Genomic DNA, 14,201 nt, shown 5'->3' on the forward strand with positions numbered 1-14,201 from the left:
ACCAGACTGTCTGTTGGCTATGTGAGGTCATGGTCTGTCATGTAACCATTCCACAAACAATATCTGGTCTGTCAAGATTTTGTGAACGGTGGGAGTGGTTCACATGGAGACCGTTTTCCTCCACACATTCCAGTGGAGGGATTAGGAACCAGTGCATAGATTCACTCATGCTGCTGGGGAAAAAACCAGTGAGCTATACGGATATGGATTTTTTTTACACTGAGACCCGTGGCTGGGTGGTGCCTGCGTGAGTGTGTCTTTTGTTAATCACTTTTCACAACACTGTACTCACATTGGACATTGTCTGTACATGGACCTCCATCCTCCACATTTGTTGTCGACCTGTTTTTGAGCCGTTGGGCAAACATCTGGCATTATGTGCTTTTGTTGCAGGAACACACAGTTCAAGTGGCAAGCATATCACAATGTCGTATCTGAACACCAACGTATGTTGTCTGGCACCCTATTTAGTTTATGCCTGGTCTGAAATAAAATTGGGTTTTGCTTCGACGTATTTCTTTTTTGTGCACGTGTATGTCCCAGAGTCACTAATGTTTTTGTTTGCACGACGTTCACCAATGGATTTGAAACGTGTATGTAGATATGTTTTGCGTACTAATTTCTTTTAGCAATTTTCGTTCAGTTGATTAAAAGGGTCCATGCATTAATATTTTGTGAGACTACTTTTTTATCTGACCTCACTGTGTGAAACCTCAAACTTTTGGCAGCCTTTGGTGTTACGAGTAATGATAAGCCCACATTCTGGAAACATTTCAAATTCTCAGCTGTTCCTAACAACTGAGGGCGGGCGCTGTTGCTGCGACGAATATGCGTGTCCCCCCAAAAAACTATTGAAACTTAAATGAAGACTTTTTTGAGTTGCCGTAAGTCACAGAAACCGATATTCTCTTTGGACAAATTCTTCAATCCTCCAAGGCATGATTTTGTGCTTGACTGTTGCTAGGTGCACACAGCAGTGCTTAGTCTACTGTTACATGTAGATGTACAATGGTCGTCTATATGCACTCTAATACATGTACATGTGATATGTGTGGACCATTTTGACTGTTACATACTTGCGAGTGTGATTTAAATTTTCCTCAAATCATTCCTTAATATAATTCTTTGAATTGAGAAAAAAATTACTGCAATCTTCAAGCAGCATGGTTTGATGCCTTTTTCTGGAACAGCAGAAGTCCGCAATATTCAGCAACAGACAATGTTTGGTATTGGGTATTTTGTTTGTTTATTTATGGGAATGCTTCTCCTGTCTTGATCTCATGTTGGATAAAAAAAAGGGGGAGGGAAATACATTTTTTTTCCCGGCTTATTATAAGAAGTATGCGTACATGTACTTGTGAATTTGCCTTGCCTGTTTTATGCGTTAATTTCTTTATAATTGTTTGTGGCAACCATTCAACTGTTCTGTTTCCCAAATACCCGAGCGGGTTCGCCGCACATGTACCCTGCCACATAATTGGTACATCCCATGTTGCCAGGGAGGAATGCTAATACCATGGTTACGTTATCCCTTCTTTTGCGTATTTGATTTGGTATTTGCCGCATGCCCATTGCCCGGTAGCATGATTAACAGATTGATTAATTTGATTAGGTAACAGTCTGTCAGTCAACTGAGTGATCATGAGGAATGTCCATTCTACGGCAGTACATGTATGTACATGGACAGTACTTTCTGATTACACGTACATTGAAGACTGTAATGTACATTGCAAATGAAATGAGTAGAGTTTACATATTGATCAGTATAATTTATAACAATACCCGCAGCTATTTCTATTACCATTTCCTCTTACTACCATTAACTGTAACATCCCTTGAAGTCTCTTTTGGCCAAGATGAAGTCTTAATTTATATGTTAAATGAGAAAGGATTTTGTTCAATTGATGCCAGTGGGCCAGTTCGGTATTTCAAAAAGCCAAGGTCTTTCGGGAACAGTGTGCACTCGTTAGTCAGCATATGGCTGTGCTGATAGGAGAGGTTATTGTGCGCTCACGTGGCTGCTCTCTGAATAGCCTTGCACCGGGCATGCCCAGTTGGAATACTGAACTGGCCCATTGGAATGGTTTAGCTGTTGGTGTCTTGCGCAAGAATGGTCTGAAACATGTCAACAGCTTCAGGTCTATTGTAGTTCCGCACATCCTCTATGTGTTTTTTCCTCCAGTTTAAATCAGGAAGTGACCACAATTCCTCCCAAAGTCTCTCTCTTCCCCAGATTTGTCTGTCCGTCATTTTTCACAGTCAACCAAAACTTCTACATTAAGCATTGGCTCAGTCATACACACGCGTGCAGGTTACTAATTCATTAATTTATTGTAATTTTTAGAATAATTCATGAATTGTATGACCACTTTTGGACAGACCTACGTGGCCAACATTCTGATTGCGGTCAACCCCTACAAAGAGCTGAAGAACCTGTACGGCAATGAAAAGATCAGGAACTACAATGGGAAGTCCCTTGGTGTACTACCTCCCCACGTCTTTGCTATCGGTAAGAACGTAAACGCACTGAAGATAAACGCTGTGTTCTCATTGCACCCACATGCACAGTCTCACGCTTGGCGCGCGCGTGCATTTGGCAAGTCGCGACATCCTATTGGTCAAAGAGGCATGTAATGTGTGCGCATACCACCTGTCACCAAGCATTGTGCCACCGCTGTTGTGGCTTCTAATTCTTCTCAGCAGATTACACAATACCCAAAGACAACTCTCGTAAACTTTTGACGATGTACATGTACGTATACACTTGGTGCTGACAAGCTGTCTATGTAAAGTGCACATGTATTAACCAGTGCTGGTGCTTGAGGCGCTATGCCGGTACATCGCTGTGGGCTTTTAGCTGGACCAAGAGAGGGTGCTGTTTTCTTAGCAGCGGAGTCTCCTTTGGGCGGAAATGAACTGTGCTGATTCACAAACGGCTAGGAAATGCATACGTCATGGTTGCATTGCTACCAACGAATTGAACACTCCCAACTAACTAATTTTCAACCGATGAGGGGGTGCCTCTGCTCGAGGTAGATTATTCATGCCAAATGGGCCAAGAAATCTCCTTTATTAAACCATCTTAGCACAGCTTGGGGCGAGTTTGATCAGCAACAATTCGTTAACCACTGGGCGATTTTGCCCGGTGCCCAGTGTATATTTTATGTATAGCTTACCAGTCCAAATCGACCATTGGTTGAAAGTTTGTCGCTGCTCGCCTTGACCTTGGTGCAGCCATTTCAGGCACTTCATGGCTAATCAACCACAATAAACCTCTGCCCTCAAGTGACCATTTGGGTGGAGAGAAGCAAGCGACTTTTTCCAGGGTTGCATGTTACCTGTGGCAGGATTCGAACCTTCCCGCCTACCCCAATCCCAAACCATCAGGCCACTATTATGCAGGGGTGTGAAATCTCCGCTTTTTGGCGGATTTCTACTTTTTTGTTGAATTCGCCGAATTTCATTTTCCGCTTTTTGCCATCGACGGCAAGGTTTTCCAGGTTTTTTTTTTTTCCTTTCGCAAGTGCCGATTTCTCCTTTTTTTCTGTTTCTACCGACGCAACGAGACGGTCAGGCCAAACTTCACACATCCTCTGTCTGGCACAGAACAGTACTACTGGAGTGCTGCATATGCATGTTAAATGCACGCGGTTCAATCTACTCTACATGTGTACATGTACAATACTAGCACTGTGCGTGTACATGGACATGCGTACAGTGCATACAAATCTGGTTATGAGCATTATTTGGCGCGGAGCAAGCCTTGTGTGTAAACAGTATCCTCGGACCACCAGTCATTGTGCTGTGATTGGCTGCCGATGAAATACCAATATTCATGTGTCAGTGGAACTCTTTACAGCTGTCCCTGCATGAGCAGAAGTAGTGACTAACAAGCTCCACTATAACTCGTAGTAGCACACATTTCACTGTAAAATTGCAGCTTGAAATAAGGTTAGTAAATTTTCTGTTTTGCTGATAGAGTGCATCGTAACAACTGGTGCAGGGCCTTCTTATGTCATGCATTCTCGCGAGGTTTTGCATCGTTTTCTATGGGCTTTCAAACAATTTGTGGACATTAATTCATCAAAATATCAGTACAACACATACATGTATGTACAATTGTCCAACGAGGTTCTGACTTAGATATGGCCTTTGATAAGACCGATCCGCAAGTTACAAATCCGCAGAAATGGACGTGAATGGAATACGCCATAGACATGACAGGCAGTCAACACGTCAGCGCCCAGAAAATCCAAAAGCCTGCACATTCAATGTGCTGTGCATTCTTGAAAGAACTGAAATTTTGAAATATGGTCAGATTAGGTAATGGGAAAGGGCAAACTCACTTTATAAACCTCGATATTTACAATTTTGGTATGCTTATTAGCCTACTAGCTCATTTTAACCTTCAGGAATTTCAAGACAAGTGAAGAGAAGTAAAAATTAAAAAAACACAGCCTAAAAATTGCAAGAAAAAAATGACCAATGGTTGCTCCGTCCAAGAGGTTGTCAAATGCACCACAGAGCATCCACATTTCAAAATTTTCCCGGGGCCCACTTAAGGGCCCCGGACCCCATGCTGTACATGTCTATGCTTAGCACTTTGTGCTCCCAATTTCAGCTATTTTTGTAATGTTCCACTCACACCCCTGATTATGACACGACAGATCTGCACAATCACTGGGTTGCACTGATGCGCCAGACGTGTGCAGACAAGCGTACGGTGTGCTGCCCCGGGGGAGACGGTTGCTCGGCAACAAAAATGACCTGCACCATTCACGCGTAAAGCAAATGGCCAAAAGCGTTCATCGTGAACAGCAGAATGAGCAAGCACCATGCCCGACAAAACAGCTGCGATCGTGGTTGCCTGTAATTTTGCATCAGCAGATCATATCACTTGTAGCATGATGACTGTCAGGCGTAACAACTCTTCTGTGAAATCTCAGCTTTTGTAATTGTCTCTCTGTCACGGTGTGATTCAGATTCATCAAGGTGCTGTGCATCTCTTGAGACTTGTGGTGTTTGACTGGAAAAAATCACCTACAGCCAAAGGGATGTTTGATATTGTTCAAGATAATGCTTTAGATCAAAATGAAAATAAGTCAAAAATATGCATGGTTTACATTATCCCTAACTCCCTTGTTGCTTCTGTTCGAACCTTTCCCCGCACATCTTCCACCAGGGGTATTATCTTTGAACTCCAATCTTTCAAGAGGCACCGTGTCTCACATTATGAGTCGCAATGGTTCCCTGGCTGTGCTCTTCTTTCCCCAATCCTGCCAAGTCCCCCCCCCCAAAAAAAAACCCACCTGAAGACTTTAGATCTGGGAAACGATTAGTCCCATCTCAAAGAGTGAGAACATCAGCCTGGTCCCTACCAGATCCTTCAAAATCCACTGGGAGGTTTAGGGAGACGTTGCAGGATTAAGGCAAGTAGAGCCCAGCCACCAGAACTTCATGCAGGGCTTGATGCCTGTGATAGTTTGGAGTACAAAGAACCTCCCATTGGAGGTTGTGGGAAGAATTCGGGAAGTTTGCAAGTAAAAATGACCAGGAGAAAGTTAGATAAATGTTAAGTTACTTACGTGTGTTTCATTTCATTTTTTCCAGCGGATAAGGCTTTCCGTGACATGAAAGTGACCAAGATGAGCCAGTCCATCATCGTGAGCGGTGAGTCGGGTGCCGGTAAGACAGAGTCAACCAAATACATCCTGAGGTGAGCGATTCATTGTACTCAATTTGTTCACTCGTATCCCTGAGGTTGTTACTCATTGCACTTGCTTGTTGGTATTGTGTATTGACGCAGACACCGCATGTGGAACAATTTTCAAAGAGGGGGTCAGTTATGAGACTATCAGGCATCAGCCATTAATGGGCCGATCCACTGAGCCCCATCCCATTTTATAACACAGTTCCTCCTGGTTCTTTATCCTGATTGGCTGAAATACGGTCATGTGTGGTTCACTAATATGGGCTAGTATGTGAATTTGGTGGCGGCATGACACTCACCTAGACAGTGCGCGTGTGCATCAATTCCAGAGACAGGCGCCCGGTCATTTTTGACTGGTTAATGCGCCCTCTGGAGATTGTCCTGAATTGAAACAGTTAAAACCCTGGAAGATTTCCTTTCCTAGCTGTATACAGCGACTCAAAATTAGACTGTGTCTATGAAAACTAAAATGAAGCTTCAAATTTTGGGCACTTTTTGAAGTGCAATTGAAAGATGAATTAGAACATTTAAAACCCTGAAAAAATATTTTTGTAGTATGAGGTATGTTATAAAACACATACGGACTGGCCAAATTCGGTCACTAGTGCACGCCCATGCCCCCTCGGGCCTGTGAGTGACCAGAAGAGAGTCCTATTATAGGACTATAGGCTATAGGATATACATAAAGGTCCTGAATGGAACCCTCTTCTAGTCACTCACAGTCCCTCGGGGACATAGGCGTGCACTAGTGACCTCATTGCCAGTCCATATGTGCATAACAGGACCTGCAAAAAGTGGGAGACAATGCCCCTCCCCCCAGTTGAGAAAGTGGGGAAGGGGGCCACCATTGTCCAGTGGTCACGGAATCCGCCCCAGTTGTTCATTGTTCATCTGAAAATGTTACACCCTCATGCTGTCATCCAGTAATCAAGTACACTCTCCAACCCCAACCCAGTCAGGTTTCTCTGGGTGTCTTGCTTAAATACATGTAGCCCCCTCTCCCACCCCTGCAAAAATAATAACAATATCCACAGCTGAAATACAGAACCCTGCTGAAGTGCAACAAAGTCCGATATGGCTGAAATGGAAAAGCCTGCCGAGTGCATATCATCCGCCTTGGTCTTGGCAAATTTAAATTACAAAGTGCCTCTTGATACTTGTGCTTGTGCTCAGATTCAATGGCACACCACGCAGCACACCACGCAGCAGTTTTTAACATTTGTAGCACACAACGCAGCACACCACGCAGCAGTTTTTAACATTTGTAGCACACAACGCAGCACACCACGCAGCAGTTTGTAACATTTGTAGAACTTACATATAGTGGCATTTCGCAGTATTTAGTTGTATGGCCTTGCCAAAATGGACAGATGGATCATATGACGCCTCAGCTGCCTCTTTGTTTTGGCAAGATTTTGTACATTTGCCACAGTGCAGCGGGATGTAATTTTCCTCCTTCCTTCTCGCCAAGGTATCTGACTGAAAGCCACGGGCAGGGCGCGGGCACCATTGAGCAGCGTATCGTGGAGGCCAACCCTCTCCTGGAAGCCTTTGGCAATGCCAAGACTATGAGGAACAACAACAGTAGTCGCTTCGGCAAGTTTGTGGAGATGCACTTCAGTGAGAAGGTATGAGATGTAGGGCTGTGCCGAATATCTGAATAACCGAATATTCGATCGATTGTCGAATATTCCAATAGTATTTTTTCGAATTTGAATATTCGAATGCAAAATTCATGAAAAGGAAGGGAAAATTTTCTTTGGTTTAAATGAGAAAAATTGCACTTTGGAGGTTTGTTTCAAGCAGATTCAAATGAAAATTGTCAGAAATCTTACAACGATTTAAAAAGTAAATGATTCATTAAACAATCTAAAAGGACGAGAAATTTTCAACAGGGCAAGAAGTCTTGTTCTTCTCTTAAATCTTGCTAAATCATGGCTGGAGATGCTCCTTGATGTGAGAAGCTATTATGTTGATCATAATGTACATGCAATTGTGTGTGTTATTGCAACTGATTTTGTATCTGGTTTGTTCATCAACAATCTGCCAGTTGATACAACCGAATATTCAGATATTTGATCCAATTGAAGGTTGAATATTGAAATGGTGAATTATTCAAATTGACTCAGCCCTAATGAGATGCAGACTTCAGTAATTAGGGAGAGGCTTTGTGAACCCAAAGGTAGGGTATTGGTAACACAGCTTATAACAATTGAACTTAGTATTTGAATTGTCTGAAAATACAATTCAGTTGGACTCCGTCAATGTCCTTTGTTTTTTTGCACCATTATTTTCATAAATCCATTCTTGTACTGTGTGGACAAGTCATCTACATCCAGCTGCTAATTACAAATACTTCCAATATCTAGCTGTGTACAAGACTTGCATTTTGAATGATCAAAAACATTAGCACCATAAATGGTATGCATTAGTAATTACTGTTCTAAGCTTTTAACAGAGGATTTTGCCTTTCACGGGCGTAGTGCCGTATACTCTTTGTGTGCGCCGTGTGCTTCTAAGATTTCCCCCAAGTTTTATTTGACTTCCCGCTTTTACTCAAGCTGGTCTTGATCCACACCTTTTTTAGCTGAGCACAAACTATATTACCACTCGTTGAATTTGTTTTGGGATAGCTGGCCAGTTGGTATGTAGGAAATAATTCACTTTCAAGATGTCTTCGTTTAGTGTCTGTCGATTGTATCCTCCAGTATTCTGTGGTTGGTGGCTACGTGTCTCACTACCTCCTGGAGAAGCCTCGTGTAATCTGGCAGAACAGTGAAGAACGTAACTACCATATATTTTACTACCTGTGCGCCGGGGCGCCAGACAATGTACGCAAAGACCTGGGCATAAAGACACCAGACGACTACCAGGTAGGCCTTCCACAGCCTGATCGTTCTTCCTGATTGAGAAAAGACACGGGGAATCTTGTGCGTTTACCCTAAACACGCTGATCACTGCAAAGATTTTTGTGGCTTTGGTTCCGTCAGCAGCAAGTTACAAACTGCCAAAATTCGGAGACGGTGCAAGCGGCTCCCATTGGGACGGTTGCACTGTTTGACATGTTTGAAAGTCGACCTGATAAAGCTTGTCACACTTGGCAGTTTTTCACCTTGACAGTTTTTGTACGTTGTAGCATGCACTTGAGTAACTCTAGCCAGAATGTTGTGGAGATAATGTAGATATTTTTGTGTTGTCAAGGGGTGGAGAATAATATGCAGAAAGTTACGTTATGAACACAACCATCGGCTTCTTGTGAAATTTTATTTTAGAGCTATGGCTATGTCTGTTTTGCCCATGTATTTGCTACTGGAAAAGACCTAGACATTTGTTTGTTTACTCTGAACAGTATCTTAAGAACGGCAACACTCTCTACTTCACCACCAAGGAGACCCACAAGAGCCTGCCTGATGATAGGAAGAGTAAATTGGTATGTTGCCATGGTAACTTGGTCATCTTTTGTTCTTATTGTAGTCTCTTTCTGTTTTATATACTGCATTTTAATATTTTCTTACACAGAAGTACAGAAGTAATGTGGAACTGAAGTGAATTAACTCTGAATGACTTATGCTGGCTTGCATCCTTATCTTAAAACCTTTCCTCAATGCTTCCTGACTCTGTGCTACTCTCTTTCTGTTAGTTTTGCAATACTTACCTAGTTGTTCAGATATTTTTAAAAATATTGGGCCTTCTTTTTTGACTAATCCCTGTCATTTCGACCTGTCTTTATATGGAAATATTTCCCTGCCGTTTGTTTCTGGTAAGAACTCTCGTGATCATTTGCATGTCACAATCTTGTGTATTGTTTGTTATTGTCCCAGTCCAACTGCAAGAAATCTATTCCATTTTGCACACGATGTGAAATTAACTTTCTCAAAATCCACTGTTGGCCACGTCCAGAACTGGTTTTACAACACCAAATATTAATGAATTGAAAACTTCACTCTACCATTACTATACAAAGGCCTTTGTGTCCCCACTCAAGCACCGAGTGTACGATAGATTCATCATACCTTGCTTTTGAGGGCTGTTGGGTCTGTAGATGGCAGAGTAAATCAAGAAACACACCCAGTACTTGGCTCAGAGGTGTACTCGTAGCCTGTGTGGGTTGTTTATTGGCCTCTCTCCACCCAGGATTAAATGGATAGTTGGGCTTTATTTGCAATCTGCACATGAGATACAATTATCAATGTGTATATTCCGCAGGGACCCGATTCACTGACTTTTAGAAATGATTACGAGCGCAGTAAGCGTAGTATCTCGGTCCTTTGTTTGACCTGCACTTCACGGATAAGCACATTGTTATTTATAAATATATAACATTTCACTGTATGTTTGTGATCACAGTAAAAGTTGCAGGTGGTGGATGTTTTAGAATTAATTCTTCCATGCACCAACACTTTGGAACACCTGTGTAAATTAAATTTGCATGCAGTGATAACTGTAACGTTCATTGCCAATTCCTGTAAGTTAGCGGTACATTTGAAGACTGCACTTAGACTGTTTGGAGGTTTCAAACTCTGCCTCAGTATAAGTTGGAACTGTTGTTACTTTGGAGGAATTTTGTATTACACGTAAAATAATCTTGTAATTTCCTTTTTACTCTGTTAACTTTGGGTGTCATTTCTAAGGAACTTGTTCCGCATACTGTACGAGATCTCATGCTGGACAGTTTAGTTTTGGAATACTGGATAAACCGCTCAGTTTGATGAAGGTAGCTGCCCGAAGCAAGATTTTGAACTTGCATCTTCCTAGATGTTGCACTGGTGCTCTGTCAACTTAACTTAGCCATCGAGTTCTGTGTTTGATTTCTCAATATCTTTGCTCGGGGTAACTAGGCACACAAGCTGCAAAACCCACTAGCCCTGTTGGTAGAACAGTTGGATAGTATTCCTGAGGTTTCAGGTTCACATCCCTTCTGGTTTTTTTGATGATCTGGTACCTTTACCATACTGTACCATAGTCAGTTTGTATTGTACATGTATATTGAGTGACTTGAAAAGTCAAGGGTGAAAATTATGAGCAGCACCAGTGTTGTCATTTGACGGAGCAACTCACTTGTGTTTACATGGAACGGCAAAATGCAGTGATTCGCCATAGTGAGTAAGGTCCCAATTTACAAACTTCCCATGCGGTTAATTTGTCTTTTTTTCCTCCCAGTACAAGAAATATGGGGGCCTCTATGACATCACCCTGGACGACTACAAAGGCTACTCGCGCGTGGAAGGCGCTATGAAGAAAATCGGCCTGGACGACAAGGAGAAGATGAACATCTTCCGCGTGGTGGCCGGAGTGATGCATCTTGGGAATGTGAGCTTCAAGGTGTCCGACGGAACCCAAGGTGTGTTGATGTCTTTGTTGTGGTCTCTCTTGGGACGTTAGTCTAGACCTTTTTAACCCATGTGACAGGATTGCTCTAAATGTAAACAATACCACCATGTGTGGGCGGCTTTGGCCACGGTGATCGCATAATATTCCTACAGGCAGCTTCAACCGCGTGCAAGCACCCGTGGGAATGCTGCATGTTTGACTATTTTATCTTGAATAAGTAGATTACAATCAAAACCTCCTTTTCCGCTGTTCCGTCCCTTGGCCAGGGGGTTGTTTTGTGCCGGACGGGGCTGTGAGTGAACTGACCAAGACGGCCGAGCTTCTGTCAGTCCCCGTCAACGACCTGCAGGAATGCCTGACCAGCCGCATCATGCAGACCAGCAAGGGAGGCCACCGGGGAACACTCATCAAGTAAGAGCATGACTTGGTTGGGCCTTTGCTGGCTCAAGGAAGGCAGAGCCCAGCCACTAGCATTGCTGTTCTGCACAGTGGAGCATTTTGGAGGATTCAGGAGGGTTCCAATAATGCCTTAACAATTTGGATTAAAGATCTGCTTCAAGTATTTGAATTTGCCTAATAATAATGTGATTGTCAAAAAACAGGATTGTCAGCCGTTCTGTGAAATCCTTGCTCCTAGTTTGTTGTCATTTTCAAGAAAACATGAAAAATGTACATGCAAAACATTAATAATGAAAGTGCAGCTGAATCACATCCAGTGCATGAGCTTGTATGAAAAAAGTAATTATTTGTTCCTTAGGAGTTCTGTATCATTTGAACTTGCTTAAACTTGGCAAACACTGTCGGGTAACAGGAATTCTTTAAGATCATTCAAAACGGGGGTTGGCTGTCAAAAGCACAGAAAAACATTTGCTACACGGGTTTGCGATTCCGTATGACTTTGGCTGTTATTTGAAAGTTACTGTCTGGAATTCTTTGGGTCATGCTGAAACGGTCCGACAAACATGTTGTTCCTTTGATGAATGGTGTTCCATGATGTCGTAATGTGCATTTTGTGAACGTGTGGAGTGCTTGTGGTTCTGACGTATGGAAGTATTGCAGTTCTTGCAGTATAATGCTAAGGTCTGAATGTTTTTTATGAGAAACCAATGTTCATGTGTTTGCACAATGAGAATGCAAAAATTGAATTGAATTGAATTGACTAGATTTCCTAATTTTGGCTGAGTGAGCTCGGTAAGCGTGCACCGATTGTCCATTTTTCAACAAGTTTTGGGTTGTTTCAGTTTCACTGGTTAGCTGTCATGTGATCCCTGTGCAGGGTACCGCTGAATGTGGATCAGGCCTGCAACGCCCGGGACGCCCTGGCCAAGGGCATCTACTCCCGCCTCTTTGACCGCATCGTCCAGCGGGTCAACGAGTGCTTCCCCTTCCAGTCCTCCCAGTCCTACATCGGCGTGCTGGACATCGCCGGCTTCGAGTTCTTCACCCTGAACAGCTACGAGCAGTTCTGCATCAACTACTGCAACGAGAAGCTCCAGCAGTTCTTCAACAAGCGTGTGCTCAAGGAGGTATGGCCTCGCGGACTTACTGTAGGGCATTCTCACTGGCTCGCGTGACCTGACACTCGTCCACCATTGTCACAGGCAAAGACCACAGGGCCCCCTCTCCTCCCACATAGTGGACAAGCCGTCAGTGCTTTGTAAATGGCACTTAGTTTGAGAAAAATGTAGAGCCAGCATCCAGTGCTGGATCAGCGTGATAACAACATGGTATAAGTGATGACCCGTCTTTCATATGGTAAAGAAATTCACAGCAAAACTGAACCACACTGCCCAGTTTGCAGGATGTTGTATGAAGTGCAGTGGCAGACTAGGTGTTGCCCACTGTGGTTAGTTACATAGTACATGTGGTGTTTTGATCGAAACCCTATTGCATAGTTTTCGTTTGAATGTGCACAACTGCAAACCATCTTTACACCGTAGACAGGTGCAGGACAGTGGCAGTTCTCAATAGATTGTGTCTTGCTGACAAGAAGACATGGTAGGAGACTTAGTATAGCATACCTGTATTGCATACATTTTAAATTTTTGAATGCTAAAATACCTGCTTTTGTTTAATCTGTATTTCCTATCACACAGGAGCAAGAGTTATATCAGAAGGAAGGCCTGGGTGTCAACACCGTGCAGTATGTTGACAACCAAGATGCAATCGGTATGTTGCACTTAACCCTGGCCTCCAATTAACAAGACAACAAAATTATCCAATAGGAGCGATCTGCAATAAGGTGAACCCCCAAGAAACCCTGCAGAGGTTTAAGGTTGATGCAAAGGAGTCAACAGAGCTAAACTTGGACAGGGCAGAATGCTTCAGAGTCGTAACTGACTTGCACAGTGCATCGTGCACCTGTGCTGATTGAGTCCTCTGACTATGCTTAAGCGGGATTTTGAATGCTTCCATTTTCAAAAGAGATATAGATTTCCTAAAGCAGATACTGACCATTTGACGAGACTCATCTGTGTCAGGAGTGACTGTTATATCATTCAAATCATATCCCTGGCGGTTGCAGGGGAAAAAGCAGAGTTTGGCCCAATCCCATTAAAAACAAGAAAAGGGAAAAAATTTAAGGTGTTTTCTTTTTTGTTCCGTTACTATGCCTGCAAAGATTCTGGCACACTTGGTGAAAATTTGACATTTTTTCCCACCAGCTGGTCTCTGGTTTGAAGGGGTGCTTCTAGTCAGAGCTGATGGTGAGCCTTACTTCTTATTTTAAGACTGTTTTTCTGTGTGTAGATCTGATTGAAAGTAAGCCGTCTGGCATCCTAGAACTCCTGGATGAAGAGAGTAAACTTCCCAAGGCCAGCCCCAACAACTTCACTCACGCTGTGCATCAGAAACACAAGAACCACTTCCGACTTGAGGTCAGCTTTTACGTACTTGGATGTCCATTCTTATCTTTGTTGATATACCCTGTTGTTTATTGTGGTGTGAATTCCACAAATCCAGTTACAAGAGCAGTTCATAATTTTGATGTTCCTGGATTTTGATAGGGATGGGGGGTGTTGTCCCTGTGGTCGACCCGAATATTACTGTGGGTTACACAGCATAACTGCTAGAAATGGTTCTGATTGCTGGTAGCATACAGTGTAGGGGGAGTAACGCCAGTGTTGTATTCGAGTCCATCACAAGACCCCTCACGAGGTCA

General features: G+C 43.1%; 1 protein-coding gene across 2 annotated transcripts in view; it reads left to right on the forward strand.

The window, feature by feature from the left end:
• The window catches only part of LOC110983306 (unconventional myosin-VI-like), a 55,883-nt gene that overhangs the window by 10,552 nt on the left and 31,130 nt on the right, over positions 1–14,201 (forward strand). The window contains exons 3-13 of one of the 2 annotated variants that reach the window (XM_022242467.2): positions 394–446; positions 2,380–2,509; positions 5,611–5,716; positions 7,182–7,338; positions 8,419–8,583; positions 9,060–9,140; positions 10,871–11,051; positions 11,308–11,452; positions 12,318–12,567; positions 13,138–13,210; positions 13,790–13,917. In XM_022242467.2, coding sequence (XP_022098159.1) covers positions 426–446; positions 2,380–2,509; positions 5,611–5,716; positions 7,182–7,338; positions 8,419–8,583; positions 9,060–9,140; positions 10,871–11,051; positions 11,308–11,452; positions 12,318–12,567; positions 13,138–13,210; positions 13,790–13,917 — 1,437 coding nt within the window. In that variant the 5' untranslated portion in view covers positions 394–425. The remainder of the gene's footprint in view (positions 1–393; positions 447–2,379; positions 2,510–5,610; positions 5,717–7,181; positions 7,339–8,418; positions 8,584–9,059; positions 9,141–10,870; positions 11,052–11,307; positions 11,453–12,317; positions 12,568–13,137; positions 13,211–13,789; positions 13,918–14,201) is intronic. The other variant, XM_022242465.2, reaches the window with a different exon arrangement.

This window comes from Acanthaster planci, linkage group LG15, assembly GCF_054643075.1.
Source record: "Acanthaster planci isolate LZ-2023a linkage group LG15, COTS_SCS, whole genome shotgun sequence".
Classification (NCBI taxonomy): Eukaryota; Metazoa; Echinodermata; class Asteroidea; order Valvatida; family Acanthasteridae; genus Acanthaster; species Acanthaster planci.